General features: G+C 30.8%; 1 protein-coding gene across 2 annotated transcripts; it reads right to left on the bottom strand.

Moving 5' to 3' along the window:
* Window positions 1-74: 74 nt before the first annotated feature.
* On the bottom strand, window positions 75-15744 carry chrm1a (cholinergic receptor, muscarinic 1a). Of its 2 annotated transcripts, XM_051127104.1 has the most exons (4): window positions 15616-15744; window positions 11883-11974; window positions 6318-7140; window positions 75-3870 (listed from the first exon to the last, which is right to left on the bottom strand). In XM_051127104.1, the coding sequence occupies exons 3-4, from the start codon at window positions 7044-7046 to the stop codon at window positions 3190-3192; spliced, it is 1410 nt and encodes a 469-aa protein (XP_050983061.1). In that variant the 5' UTR covers window positions 7047-7140; window positions 11883-11974; window positions 15616-15744; the 3' UTR covers window positions 75-3189. The 2 variants fall into 2 exon arrangements, with proteins under 2 accessions (XP_050983061.1, XP_050983060.1); XM_051127103.1 differs by lacking the exon at window positions 11883-11974.
* Window positions 15745-15842: the final 98 nt, after the last annotated feature.

Here is a 15842-nt window from a genome sequence, read left to right as displayed (position 1 = left end):
TTATTGTTGACTAACCATATTGAATTATCGTGAGTACTGTATCGTTTTGTATTTGTTTTGGTATATCATGTCAGTTTGTATTTGGTATTGAATGTAAATGCTGTATTTTTCTGTCTTTTTTATTTACATTTTTCATATTGGCCTTTCCATAATAAACATACATGTAACAGAGAAATTCATCTTAATTTTGTTTTTTTTTTATGAACACTACCAGCAGTAAATAAAGCCTATGCGCTGAAATTTACCACAGCACTATTATGGAGATGAATCAGACTTCTTTGTCAATATTAGAGGCCAAGAAGCAAATTAATGATTATCTTTGTTGAACTCAAAAGGTGATTAAAGAAGATTTGCCTTTGATGGAATTGATTCTCAATTCCCAAAGTCTTAGAATCAATTATTTTTGGAATTGATTCCCAAACCTGCTGAATACAGAAGTCTATTAATCTCCAAAAATGGCACAAAACTGATTTAGTGACCCATAAGTTTGTATATGGACATATGTGACCCTGGACCACAAAACCAGTCTTAAGTCTTACCTACTGTAAATGTATGAAAACTTAATTTTTGATTAGTCATATACATTGTTAAGAACATTATTTGAAGAACTTTAAAGGCAATTTTCTCAATATTTAGATTTTTTTGCACCCTCAGAAATCCTGATTTTTAAATAGTCGTATCTCGGCCAAATATTGCCCTATCATAACAAACCATACATCAGCTTATATAGTCAGCTTTCAGGTGATGTATAAATCTCAATTTTGACAAAATGACCCTTATGACTGATTTTGTGGTCCATGGTCACATACGTGCAAAAAAAACATTTTTATGACTGGTTTAAAAAATTAAAAGATTGCGCTAAAATGTAGTACTACAGCCCTGAGATCCATAAAGAAGCAGCAAAACATTAACATGAAATAATATGTATAAGAAACTATTTTTTAACATCAACAGTTTTGATTAAAATTAAAAAACGGTCACACTTTTGCACAATGTTAGCTTTATTCCAGTGTGATAACATTAACATTAACTTATGGAAGCCTGTTCCGCCACTGAATAAAATTTTTAAATAGGTAATTGCAACTTTTTATCTCACAATTCTCATGTTTTTCATGCAATACCGACTTTAAGAATTCAAACTTGCATGATAGAAACGTATATTAAAGTGAGAATTATGAGATCTTGCAATTGCCAGTTACAAAGTCAGAACTGTGTGATTTTAAACTTGCAATTCTGAGGAATAGAGAGTTTTATACCTCTCAATTATTAGAAGTTTGTGTTGTAAGGGGAAAAAGTCAGAATTGTGGGATGTAAACTCACATTTTTTATTATGTGGCATAAATAGGCTTCCATAATAACTAGCATTTTTGGGGTAAAGAAAATCCTCTTTGGGTCTAAATGACCAGAATACAACATAAGAGTTAACATTAAGTTTTGAATGTCACACTACTGACTTATGTGCTATATTTCAAGTCTTGTGAGGAACAGACCTAAAAAAAAATAATAATAAAGTCAGCAGGTTTTAAAAAGCAATCAAATCTCATGTGTGATAGCACTATAACTCTGAGACCCAGTAAAACATGCGTGAAATAATAGGCATAAGTGATTTAGGGAAAAAAAATAATAATAGCATCGGTTTTAACATCAAGACTTTACATTAAAATTTATATAATATAATCTACGAGCTTATATTCTGCGGCATGACAAATTATATTTTAGCACAAGTTTCACTCTATGTCACTATTAATTTCATATCTACAGATCTAGTACAAAGTTTATATTTCGTCACCTTAGAATTGCAAGGTTCTATCTGACATTTTTGTCAAAATTGAGTTATTCACATATTCTTATTCGTTGACAACTTATTTACATTGTGATGTTTCTTTTGTAAGCTTTTGGGCCTTTTTTAGAAAACAAAAATGGTCCTATCTACAGAACTCTATGGAACGCAAAAACTTTGAAGCTCAATATCTCAAAAGTGCTCAAAATGCAGATACAACCTTATAATTCTAAGATGACAATTTATTATTTATATTTATTTTATTTTTATTTTTTTCACTGAAATGAATGTACTATGTCTTATTTAGATTTTTTATTTAATATTTTGTCTTTTAGTGGATTTTATGCTACTAAATTATATTTATGATCCATTTCCATTTATTAATCATATTTTGAGCATATTCCTGAAGTAAAGCAATAAGCCCTGTGAAGCCATGGATTACAGTAAATTTATAACAACTAAGGGGCGTTGTTTGGTAAAACTGTAAACCACAGCTTCACATGGCTTATTGCTTTTATAAAACGGTTATTCCATATATGTAGTAAGGTTTTCCGCCATTATTCTTCCGCCAAACAATGTAGTTCCTCAGAAACAGTTGTGGTTGCAACAAAGGGGTTGCCTAGCAACACACAAATGTAAACAAAGTTGTATGTTTGTAGAGTAAAAAGCTATATAAGTTTAATAATGCTAAAAATGCACAAAAATACTAAAATACTATTTTAAAAATTGTGTATGAAATATATATTTTCCAAAACATGTTTTACTCTAAACCTACCAAAAAAAAAAAAAAATCAAAGCTATAAATCTAAACAAGTTGTGCTCCAAATTTAAAGTTGATATCGAAAAAAAAATTAGCTTTCAGTAAGATTTTGTTTGGGCGCAATACCAAACTTTTCCACTAGGTGAAATTAGCTTCCTAATCATTTCCGATGCAGCCATTTCTGATCTTTCATGACTATTTTCTTCAGGAAAATGTAACCTTTCTGAATCATGACCATGTTTTTTTTTTTTTTTTTTTTCTTTAAAAGCAAGTGCCAAAACCTTTGCCAAGTTTCATACCATTCTGATAAAGTAAAAAAACCTACATTTTTTCAGTCAAAAATGACCGAACAGTGATAAAAGAGTTTATGCTTGAAAAACATACCGTACTTAGATGCTACATTGTGTACTTTGAATGTGTCAAGTAAGGCAGATTTTCAAATTTAAAAACTGCTACATTTCCTACCAAGACGTAATTTCAAAAACAGATAGTCTGAACTTCATTCATCTGATGATTAACTTTTATCCCTAGGATCTTTTCAAGCTTACATGCTCTTTGGCATCAGCGTAAAGATCAGCATTTGTCAACCAGTGCTGATTCACTGATATCACAAAGAGAAAACCCAACTCCAGCAAACGTCATGATGCAATCAGCCATTTCCGGTCGGGGTCCATCTGATCCCCTTCTTATGCTCCTTCCACTTACAGAGCAGCAGCGCCCTGAACGTGACCCGGAAGTGCTTGTTACAGAGCGCGTAGCAGACGGGGTTGACGGTGCTGTTGACGTAGCAGAGCCAGTATCCCAGCTGCCACAGGCCCTCGGGAACGCAGTCGTCGCAGAAAGTGGACACCAGGACCATGATGTTGTAGGGCGTCCATGTTACGATGAACGCCAGGAGAATGGCACTGAGGGTCCGGGCCGCTTTCTTCTCCCTGATCAGACCCGAGGTCCGGGCTTTGCGGCCCTGTTGGCCGGTGCTCGCCGATCGAGTCGGAGTTTGCACGGCATTCGTAGTTTTAAGAGAATCGAGCGAATTCTGACTTTCTGACTCGCAGCTCCTCTTGGTGGCATTACGGTTATTGTTGAGATTATTGACTGCGGTTTTATCCATCCGAACGAGTGGAATGTATTTGTCATTGTCGTCCATCTGTGGATGGCTGTATGTGGTGTATGAGTTGGGCGTCTCGTCTCTGTCCTTTCGTTTCTTCCACCACGCTGCTGTTCGGTGGGTGATGATTGGACAGATGGTCCTGTGTGCCTTCCTGTGCGGGTTCAGGTCTGTTTGTGGTCTGATGTCTTCAACGCTGCGAGAATTGCTGTGGCTAGAATTCTGGGAGACATAAATGAAATGACAACAATGTAATGTAAACATCTTTGCTCTTGCATCAGTATAAATTTCATGTATTAGTTTACATCAGCTGGAATGATTTTAAGCTTATTTAAAGATTCTATGGTAAGACCCTATGATCCGAAGGGGTAGTTTGAGTCTTGTAGTCCATATTTGTTAGCTTCAGGGTCATGTATATGATAACGTTCATCGATAACAATAACAAATTATGTTTTTATCAGAAATACAAATACAAAATTTAGAATTTTTCTCTACAAGCAACATGGACCAAAATGATGATTTTATACATAGTTTTGTTCAATAAAAAGGTCTCTAGAATGAAAAATAATAAAAGTTGAAAAAGAAAATTAAAAAAAAGTAAAAAATGTTTTTAGTTATTGAAATTAAAACGGAAAAAGTAAAAAACAAAAAGTTTTTAGTTTTAGTATTTTTACAGTTTCCATTTTTATTTTACATTTTTCATACAAGAAAAGAAGTTTAAGTTGATGTAATAAAATGACTAAAACTAAAATTGTAATAAAAGTTGAAATAAAAGGCTTAAAAAATAATAACAAATTACAAAACCACATAACAAAATGACAAAAAATGTTAAAAAAAAAAAAAAAAAAAGGTAAATTAAAAAAATGATACGTCCGATTTTCAGGTTGCACTAAAGCTTGTACCTCCTTTATTTTACTTAATTTTACTACATTAACTTAAACATCTTTTAGTTAGTTATCATGGCAAAAATCTTACAGAACAATTGAAAAAATAAATTAATTAATTAATTAATTTTAGTTTTTCAGTTTTAATTTCAATTACTGAAAACATTTTTTTTTTTTTTTTTTTTTTAATCATTCTTGTGAGCTCTTATTGGACAAAATATATAAAATCATTATTTTGGACCATTTTGCTTATAGACAAAAAACTGCAAATTTAATATTTGTAATTTTGATAAAAGTGTAATTTGCTTTTATCAGAAATACAAATATGAAATTTGCAGTTTTTTGCTCTTTAACGAAAATGGACCAAAATGATAATTTTATACACATTTTTGTTCATAAAAAGGTCTCTAGAATGATAAATTAAAAATAATAATAATAATAAAAATGTTTTCAGTAATTGAAACTAAAACTTAAAAGTTAAAAACATTTTTTTTTTTTTTAATAATTTTTTGCAATTTTCATTTAAGATTTTTGCCATGACAACTAACTGAAAGTTTAAGTTGATGTACTAAAATTAGTAAAAAAGTAAATTTAAAAAATGATGGGTTTGATTTTCAGGTTGCACTAACATTTGCACCTCCTTGATTTTATTTCATTTTAGTATATCAAATAAAACTTCTTTCAGTTGGTTACCATGGCAAAAATCTTAAATGAAAATTATACAAAAATAACAATAACAATAATAAAATAAATGTTAGTTTTTCAATTTCAATTTCAATTACTGAAAACATTAGTTACTTTTTTTCTTAAATGTATCATTCTAGAGATCTTTTATTGAACAAAAATATGTATAAAATCATCATTTTGGTCTATTGTGCTTATAAAGAAAAACTGCAAATTTCATATTTGTATTTCTGATAAAAGTGCAATTTGTTATTGCTGTCAATAAACATTAGCATAATCCTGGCTACCAGGATTATACAAAAGAATGGAAAAAAGTACATTTGTCACCAATAATAAAAAAAAAGATTAATGAAAAATGTATATATTAATTTACACATTTATTTATTTATTTTATTTTTTTTATTGGTCACAAATTTATTTTTTCCTTATTCTTTTGTATAATCCTGGTAGGTTAAAAATATATATATATTTCTTACGTCATTCTCCAAGATGTTATGTTATTTTAGGTGTTAATTTTAAGTGTTAGCAATAGATATTTTACATTTGATATACATTTACCTATATTTTAAAATAGATATTTACTAATTTGTCTCTATTAAATGCATTTTTTTTTCACTCAATTTTAACCATTAATTAAAGGCATTCAACATTACAGCATAATTTAAAGCCATTGTTTTTTTACATTTAATAAGCTTTGAAAAATATAAGAACTATATGTTAAGTGAACTTAAAACAATTGTCACAAACTATAAATTGTATATGCATAAACTACAAATTAAAAAATGAAAAAACAAAAAACAAAACGCTCACTGATGCTCCAGAAGAAAAAACAATGCATTAAGAGCCAAGGGGTGAAAACTTTTGAACAGCATGAAGATGTATACATTTTTCTTATTTTGCCTAAATATCTTTTTTTTTTTTTTTATTTAGTACTGTTTCCCAGAAGACAAAAAAAAGTAAAATTTACCCTGATATTCAAATTCAAAAAGTTTTCACCCCCCTTAACACATCGTTTTTCCTTCTGGAGCATCACTGATGCTGACAAAGAACCTTTTTATGAACTAAAGTGTAAAATAATGGACAAGCGCACATGAAACCCACCTGAGATGTGTTTCCCGTGCGTCCTCCCTGTGAAGCGATGAGTCCAGCGAGCTGCTGCGAGCGTTTCTCTGTCTCACGGTACACCCGCCAGTACAACGTCACCATCACGCTCACCGGCAAGTAAAACGCTGCGATGGCCGTTCCAAAAGTGATCACAGGCTGAGACAGGAACTGGATTGAACACTCTCCTTCTGGAACAGTCCGTTCACCCACTATATACTGCCAGAACAAAATGGCTGGAGCCCAAAGCACAAACGAGACGGACCACGCTAGAGTAATCAGCACCGCGGCTCTTTTGGGCGTTCTAGTGGCCCGGTAGGTCAGAGGTCGCATGACGGAGAGGTAGCGGTCCACACTGATGGCCAGCAGGTTCATAACAGAGGCGTTGCTGGCCACGTAATCCAAAGCCAGCCACATATCACAGGCTAAATTTCCTAAAGACCACTGACCCATCAGAATGTAGGTAGTGTAGAGGTTCATCGAGATGGCGCCTAAAAATAAGTCGGCTACGGCCAAGCTTAGGAGGAAGTAGTTGCTCACTGTCCTCAAAAGCGGGTTGAGCCGAAAAGAGATCATGACCAGGACGTTGCCTATGATGGTGATGATGGAGAGGGGGACGGTTATGAGAGTGATCATGGCCGTCCTCCAGGTGACCACACCAGAGACCGCCACATCTGTCCCGTTAATAACACTGGAGAGATTCAGTGCGAATGATGTGGTGTTCATCATGAACTGAAGATGAGATGAGATTATCTTTGTATTTTAAATGTTCAGTGCATGCTTTGCATCACGTCTTTTAGGGGATTCCTGATGTCTGATCATTCTGTGTAGACAAAAAAGTAGGTTGTATGAATATACTGCATGTTTAAGTCATACAAACTCTTAGTGGACAAAAATTATGAAAGTTTACACACAGAGGAAAAAACATATGTTTTTTTTTTTTTAAAGAAATCGCTTACCAAGCCTGCATTTATGTGATCCAAAATACAGCAAAAGTAGTACTGTGAAATATTTTACTATTTAAAATAACTGCTTTCTGTTTAAATATATTTAAAATGTAATTTATTCATGTGATCAAACCTAAATTTTCCAAGCATTATTACTTCAATGTCACATGATCCTTCGGAAACCATTCTAATATATTGATTTGCTGCTCAAGAAACATTTATCATTATTATTATTATTATCATCATCAATTTTTAAAACAGTTGAGTAAATTTTTTTCAGGATTCTTTGATGAATAGAAAGATCCAAAGATCAGCATTTATATGACATAAAAAGCTTTTGTAGCATTATAGACTATACCATTCAATAGCTTGGCATCAGTGTTAATTTTTTTTTATCGAATATAATTTCTTTTTTATAGTAATTACAGAAATTATTACTTTTAATTAGCAAGGATGCTTTACATTGATCAAAAGTTGTTACAATGTTACAAACAAAAGTGTTACAAACAATTTCTATTTCAGACAAATGCTGTTCATCTGGATGATCTGTGTATCAAAGAAACCTGAAAGAAACAGCTGTTTTTGAACATAATATTAATAATCATATAAAATAATAATAATAATAATAATAATAATAATAATAAATCTGATTTCTGAATGATCATGTGACTGGAGTATTGATACTAATATACACTACTGTTCAAAAGTTTGGGGTCAGTAAGACTTGTAATAGTCTTTAAAGAAGTCTCTTATGCTCATCAAGGCTGCATTTATTTGATTAAAAATATAGAAAAAAACAGTAATATTGCAAAATGTTTTTACAAGATAAAATAATGTTTTTTGTTTTAACATACTTTAAAATAGAATTTATTCCTGTGATGAAAAGCTGAATTTTTATCAGCTGTTACTCCAGTCTTAAGTGTCACATGATCCTTCAGAAATCATTCTAATATGCGGATTTATTATTAGAATGATCAATGTTGGATAATATCAACAGTTGTGCTGCCAAATATTTTTTGGAACCTGTAATTTTTTTTTTTTTCAGGATTCTTTCATCAATAACAAGTTTAAAAAGTACAGTGTTTATTCAAAATATAAATATTTTATAACAATGTAAATTATTTATTATTAACTTTTAATAAACTTTTAATTATTAACTTAATACATCCTTGGTGAATAAAAGTATTAATTTCTTAAAAAAAAAAGAAAAAAAGAAAAAGAAACAATAAAAATGTACTGACCCAAACTTTTGAACGGTAGTGTATATATATATAGAGAGAGAGAGAGAGTACTGTGCAAAAGTTTTAGGCCACTAGTATTTTCACCAGCTAAAAAATGGTATAAAGTAAGTTATTTCTATCTTTTGCTGTAGTGTGTCAGTAAAAAATATTGGTTTACATTTCCAAACATTCTGTTTGCCATTAATTGTAATAATCTAGTGAGATTTTTGTTTGCACAAGGAGTCTGGCAACAGCCAGTGCTCCACACAGAGATCTGATCTCACCATCATCCAGTCTGTCTCTGGAATGACATGAAGACACAGAACAAACTGAAACAGAGTAAATCCAGAAGAACTGTGGCAACGTCTCCAAGATGCTTCAAGAGACCTACCTGCAAAGCTACCTGAAAAATTTTGCGCAAATGCACCTAGGGCAAAAGCTGCTGTAAACGCAAAGAATGGTCGCACCAAATGTTAATTTCATTTAATAGAAGGTTATTGATAAAGAAAATCTATTTATGACAGCATCCTCATTTTACAGCATTTTTACACAAGTGCCTAAAACTTTTAACAGTGCTGCAGCTTTGCAGGTCTGAGTTTGTTCTGTTTCTTCATGTCATTCCAGACAGACTGGATGATGATGAGATCAGATCTCTGTTTGGAGCACTGGCTGTTGTCAGACTCCTTGTGCAAACAAAAATCTCACTGGATTATTACAATTAATGGCAAAATGAATGTTTGGAAATGTAATCTGATATTTCCTACTGACACACTACAGCAAAAGACCGACTTTAACTGACTTCAAACCATTTTTTAGCTGGTGAAAATACTAGTGGCCTAAGACTTTTGCACAGTACTGTATATATATATATATAAAAAGAAGAGACTTCTTTAGAAAACATTAAAAATCTTTTGACTGGTAGTGTAAATCTTAATGTAAAAAATAAAATAAAATAAAAGAAAAGAATAAAATATTATATTATTATATAAAATATTGTCAAAACTTTTAAAAGGAATAATCATTTTAAAAGTAATTTTACAGTAGGTTTGATTGCCACAACAAAAAAAAATAAATAAATAAATAAAATAAAATAAAATAAAAAAAATCACAGGGCCCTATAATTGTAAACAAATTAATAAGTTATTTCAGGAATTCAGTTAATTAAACATGGCTTTCATTAATAAAATGTAATTAAACTATTAACATATAATCTAGAAAAATGAAAATGGAAAACAAAATGTCTTAATTATAAAGCATTACAAAAGAAATAAAATGGATTTCAAAGGGCCCTACTAACATTTTAAAAGACTTACTGATGTTGACATTCAGTCTTGAGGGTCTGAAGGGCTCAGATTGATTCAGTTCAATCGCAATGACTCTTTACTTAACAGTGACTTACTGCCACCTACAGGCGGTTTTGATTTCACATTTAAAGTATCTTTTTAAAAATACATGAAAATATCAGTATTCAGTGTTTTGTTTAAAATAACAAAATATAAATGCCTACATCTAAATGCCTTAAACTCTTGACTTATGTCTTCGTTTTAGGTTGTAATGTTTACCTTTTTCTAAAGTAATGTGAAATTGATTTTTGATTTTTGAAATTGATATATATATATATATATATATATATATATATATATATATATATATATAATATTTCGTTAACCGAAAATTCTCCGTCATTGATGGATATATATATATATATATATATATATATATATATACAGTGTTGGGGAGTAACTAGTTACATGTAACGGAATTACGTAATTTAATTACAAAATAAATGTAATTGTAATTAGTTACAGTTACTGAGAAAAATTGTGTAATTAAATTACAGTTACTTTTGAAAATATTAATGATTACAAAGGGCGTTACTTCTGAATTTTTTCACATACACACACTTCTTTCATAAATTGCATTGACTGCTCTAAAATGAGACACCAATGTTTCAGGAGTTTAGGACAGAATAGGACACATGCTTATTCAATATGTTTTATTTCCTGTTTGGGTTTATGCATATACTTTAGTTTTTAAGATTAATTGTTTTTTTTTGTTTTTTTTCAAGGCATTGTTAGATGCCAGTGTTTCCTGTCGTAACTATCCAAACATTTGTTTTTAAAACCAGTATCATAGCTATTAAACTATTTCTTATGATTTTAAATCAGTATTTAACCTCCGAATGATCTCAACGTAAATAAGAAGTGTTAAGTCTGAATTTGTGGTGGCTTTGCTTTAAATTAAATTATTACACGGCTCTGTGGAACACTTGATTCCGATTGATCAGTCATGACATTCCAAGGTTATTCCCTGATAACAACTGGTAAAAGCTAATTACACAGACTCATCTGGGCAACTTAAGTCAGCGCTATTTGCTTGATAGTTTTTCCTTGGTGAAAGCTTTGCTTTTGGTTAGCTAATAAATTATTAAATCTCAATTCAATGTATTGTGCACGATTTCCTAATTCTGTCAACTTACCGCTTGCTAGTTTTTTGCATTCAAATATTATAACTCAGATCAGTGTTTTGTGTCTAATTACTTACTTTTGTGGCAAGCAGCTGTGTAATAAGTGGGACAATGTACAATTGTTATCGCAAAATATAGATGTATATTATCCCTTACTTATTATAATCTTAATTCAAGTGATGAAGGATTTTGAAAGTCTGACAGTAATCAGTGTTGAGTGCTACTGTAAGGTTAACTCTGCCTGGCTTAAATGTTTTAAAATGATTAACAGTTGAAAATATTAGTAATCAAAAAGTAATCAAATGTAATAAGTTACATTACTTTAATAAAGTAGTTGAAAAGTTACACTACTTATTACATTTTAAATCGAGTAACTTGTAATCTGTAACCTGTTACATTTCTAAAGTAACCTTCCCAACACTGTATTAAGTTAATAATTAAAAGTTTATTAAAAGTTAATAATAAATAATTTACATTGTTAAAAAATATCTATATTTTGAATAAACACTGTACTTTTTAAACTTGTTATTCATGAAAGAATCCTGAAAAAAAAAAAACACAGGTTCCAAAAAATATTTGGCAGCACAACTGTTGATATTATCCAACATTGATCATTCTAATAATAAATCCGCATATTAGAATGATTTCTGAAGGATCATGTGACACTTAAGACTGGAGTAACAGCTGATAAAAATTTCAGCTTTTCATCACAGGAATAAATTCTATTTTAAAGTATGTTAAAATAAAAAACATTATTTTATATTGTAAAAACATTTTGCAATGTTACTGTTTTTTTTCTATATTTTTAATCAAATAAATGCAGCCTTGATGAGCATAAGAGACTTCTTTAAAGACTATTACAAGTCTTACTGACCCCAAACTTTTGAACGGTAGTTTATATATATATAAATTCTCCGAAGGCCGTCCGTACCTTTGACAGATTACGCTGAGGGTGATCTATTGTAAACTGTAACTTTATTGTGATTCCCACCCTTGTCCAGTTGGTTGCGAGTGTGCTCCAGTCTGGCAGAAAAGCATGGAACGCAGAACAAAAACAAAACTGTCACGAATGTTTTCCTATGTGTTTGATTACGCACAGGCAGTACACAGAAGCTACAACGATCTATCACGCCACAATAAAGAGCACCAAAGCGGTATTTATTCCTTGAATTTCCTAATGAAATGGACAGAATTTGGAATTTGAAACTTTGTTTCATATCAAAAGTATTTCTTGGAAGGAAGGCGCACTATGTACTGTTCGATAATCAACTGAAAACAGCATAGACCAAAAGATCGATTGAGATTTAAGAAACGATATTGGTTCATTAAAATGACATTATAATTGTGTTATTATAATTAAAATATGAAAATTAAAATGACAGGTAATAATAGTTTAAGACAGAATTTTTACGACCCTGCCCTGTGGACAATGTTAAAGTGTGCAACCTCAGATTGATATATATATATATATATATATATATATATGTATTTGCATTTTGAATGTAATTTGGCATATAAATGCATTAAATGGGTTTAGTTTTCATGGTTATTAATGTATGCAATTTCAGCAATACAAATGTTCATTTTTCTAAAAAGGAAACAAATTAGCTGTTTATTTTAAGAAACCTATCTTATTTTCTCTTGCATATTTAGTATTGCTCTTTAATAAAGAAAATGACGACTTATCCGATTACTTGATTAATCGATGGAATAATCGGGTAGAATACTCGATTACTAAAATAATCGATAGCTACAGTCCTACTGTATAACATCTTAAGAAGTCTCCATCAAAATTTGATTGGTCATGATGATTAGTTATAAAAGCCAGGGGAATATTTGCTCATGTTAGCCTGTTTATTGATGGTCAGCCTGAAACACACACTAGCCAGCACTGCAAAGTCAACATCGTCATCCTGAAAACAACTTTTCATGTGTATTTAATGTACTTGTGCTGTAAAAACTCAAGGCATAACGTTGTGCGTAGCTACGTATCGCAAACAGTGCGGTGTACGCCAAGTCTCTGTGTATAAAAGCATCTGTGAAAGGACAGAGCAAATTTGATGTCAATGGTAGATGTTTTTACAGTACCGTACAACATAACCTCACAGGAGTCAGTCTGTTGGAGTTAGCAGTCAGGTGAATAAACGTCAGAGACGGTGGCATTAGGAGTACGGCGCCTCGGGTTACCATAGTACACTATTAATATAGTCACTAATGTCATTTGCTAAACAAAAAAGACTTTAAGCACTTGACAAACAGCACTTTCTAGTCCACGGATGCAGATCCTTCTTCCGAATGCTCTAGTTAATCCCGCCAGACAGGTTCCTCTGTATGAAAAATCGACAGTTACAAAATAAGGAGTTCACTCCACCCTCAGCAATGACGAACATCAAGATCAATGAAGCAAGTTTGGAAAATGGGTCAGTCAGTGCAGACCACTAATGTCTTTACTGTTTGTCATTAAACACGGTTATTATTTATGATCTATTTTAATAAGATTATTTAAAATCTTTATTCATTTAATTAAGGATTCGCGAGCTAGTCATTCTAGTCTCTTCTTAAGCCTCAAATTTATTTTACAGTTTCCAAAGCCATTGTGAGCATGCAATTTGTCATCTTGCAACAATTGATCTACATCAACTGCTGAATTTTAAAAGCTCATTGTGATCTTATTTAGGGCTCAGTACAGTTTGTGGGTAAACAAACATGAATAAGTACCTCTAAGCCCCTCTAATTATTTCAAAAAGTGAACGCATGGTGTCAAGAAAGGGTCAAGGACAAAAAAAAGTTGGTCACTGTCATGTGATCAGAAGGTGAAATCAATATTATACCACATTTTCACAGGTGGAGAAGACCAGAGCTGTATATCTCAGCAGTGTTGCATAGATTACTTACAAACTAGTCTGTTACTGATTACAAATGACTTAATAAAAACTCGTTTTAGGTAATGCATTCTGACTACTTTTGGCTTACGTTTTGAATGGGATTACTGTTATAAAAAGCGAAGAGAAATAAAATATATTTCATTATTTTTTTATCAACGTTATGAAATAAACATTAGATTCCTCCAGCGTTTCGCAAACAAGGATAAATGAAAACTGCTGAGGGTTTATGAGATAATAAGAAGATAATATTTAATTAAATAATAAAAATGTAAAACTAAACTGAATTGAAAGTACATTTTATTTGTTTACTTGCATGTCAGTGTGACCATTAACTGATATCAGACAATTGCGAGCATGTGAATGTGTTGTTAAATTATTAAAATATAAATATTATCATGATATAATTGACTGAGAGTTGCTTTTGTCCTCAAAGTCAGAAGCATGGATTGCAAATTAATTTACATGATATTTACATAACCATTCCATATTGTGAATATTCAAAGCTAAACTATATGACAAAGTAAATTTTTACATTTTAAAATTTTAATTCTCTTTAAAAGAGAAAAAAAAAGGATTCGAGGGAATCAATAGATTATAAATTATTTACTGCCACTTTGTGAATAATTTGTAATCATGTAATCCGTTAAAAAAAGTAGTGTAATCTGATTATGAGCATTTTAAAATGTAATATAATCTAATGTAGAAATTTTTTGGAATCTGATTAATGATTACATAATCCAGACTACACGACTACACCTAGTACTAAATCTCAGTAACTATAAGGTTTTGAGTCAAAACTTCAAATATGTTTAGCAGTTATTTTGTGTTTTAAACTAAGAACATTTTAAATGATTTGAGTATTTGTTTTCTCTCTGAACTAAAATTCCAAAAAACATCCATAAATAAATCAATAAATAATTTACTTAAATTATTTTTTTGGAATTTTGTTTTGGAATTTTTTAATTATATAAATAAATATAAATTATATATATATATATATATATATATATATATATATATTTTTTTTTATATATATATATATTTATTTATATTTAAATTATTTTTTTGGAATTTTTTTTGGAATTTTTTAATTATATAAATAAATATAAATTATATATATATATATAATTTTTTTTAATATATATATATTATTTATATTTAAATATATATACATAAACTATAAATTATTTATAAGACTATATATATATATATATATATATATTAGACAAGAGGCTGTTACATAACGAAGGCAGATTTGAACTGGTTCTCTATAGAATAGAAACAGAAACAATTAAGTTGGGACAAGTTGTCACCTATGATTATACAATTTAATAATTACACAAATTATTTGTTGGCCAAAACGCATTTTTTCCCCCCCACATTTGTGCTGTTTCGTGAATTATTTTGTTTCAAAATTGTTTTACTGTTGAAATTTTTTAAACTATGTTTATGCATTCAGGATAAAATGGTTACTGCTAATTAAGCTAATGAACTGCATTTCAAAACAATAAAGCATGTCCTAAAAATGTGTTCAAGTACATGATATTAACCACAAAACAATCAAGTCCGATTTTAATGTCAAATGCATGTTTTGAGTATCTACACATGACACTTTGCCTAGAAAGACTATTTGCCTTCATTAACAACTTGCCGTTTTTGTTTAACAGTTTCCATTTAATCGAAAATAAGATGAAGCAAACAATTTCGACATTTCAGGGGGTTAATATAGGCTAGCTAACGAGTTTTTGTAATGTATAAAATCGATAAAGAAATGCTCACCTGCAGCAGAGCTCTAGAATCATCTCAGATCGGTTGTCTCTTGTTCTCTGAACTTTCCAGCGCACCTGTAACGCAAACATTCAGAGAGCTCAACAATTAAACAAACTCTGAAGCTGGACAACTGCTGACACTCCTCACTTCCAAAACAAACGCCAGATCCCTTGGGACTCAATGTACCAGATCCCACCTTTAGTCTCATTCGTGATTGGGCCAATGGCACGCAAACA

The sequence above is a fragment of the Labeo rohita genome, chromosome 14 (genome assembly GCF_022985175.1).
Source record: "Labeo rohita strain BAU-BD-2019 chromosome 14, IGBB_LRoh.1.0, whole genome shotgun sequence".
In the NCBI taxonomy this organism is placed as follows: domain Eukaryota; kingdom Metazoa; phylum Chordata; class Actinopteri; order Cypriniformes; family Cyprinidae; genus Labeo; species Labeo rohita.
Note: the sequence above shows the minus strand (reverse complement) of the source record. Positions and strands in the feature narration are given on the sequence as shown.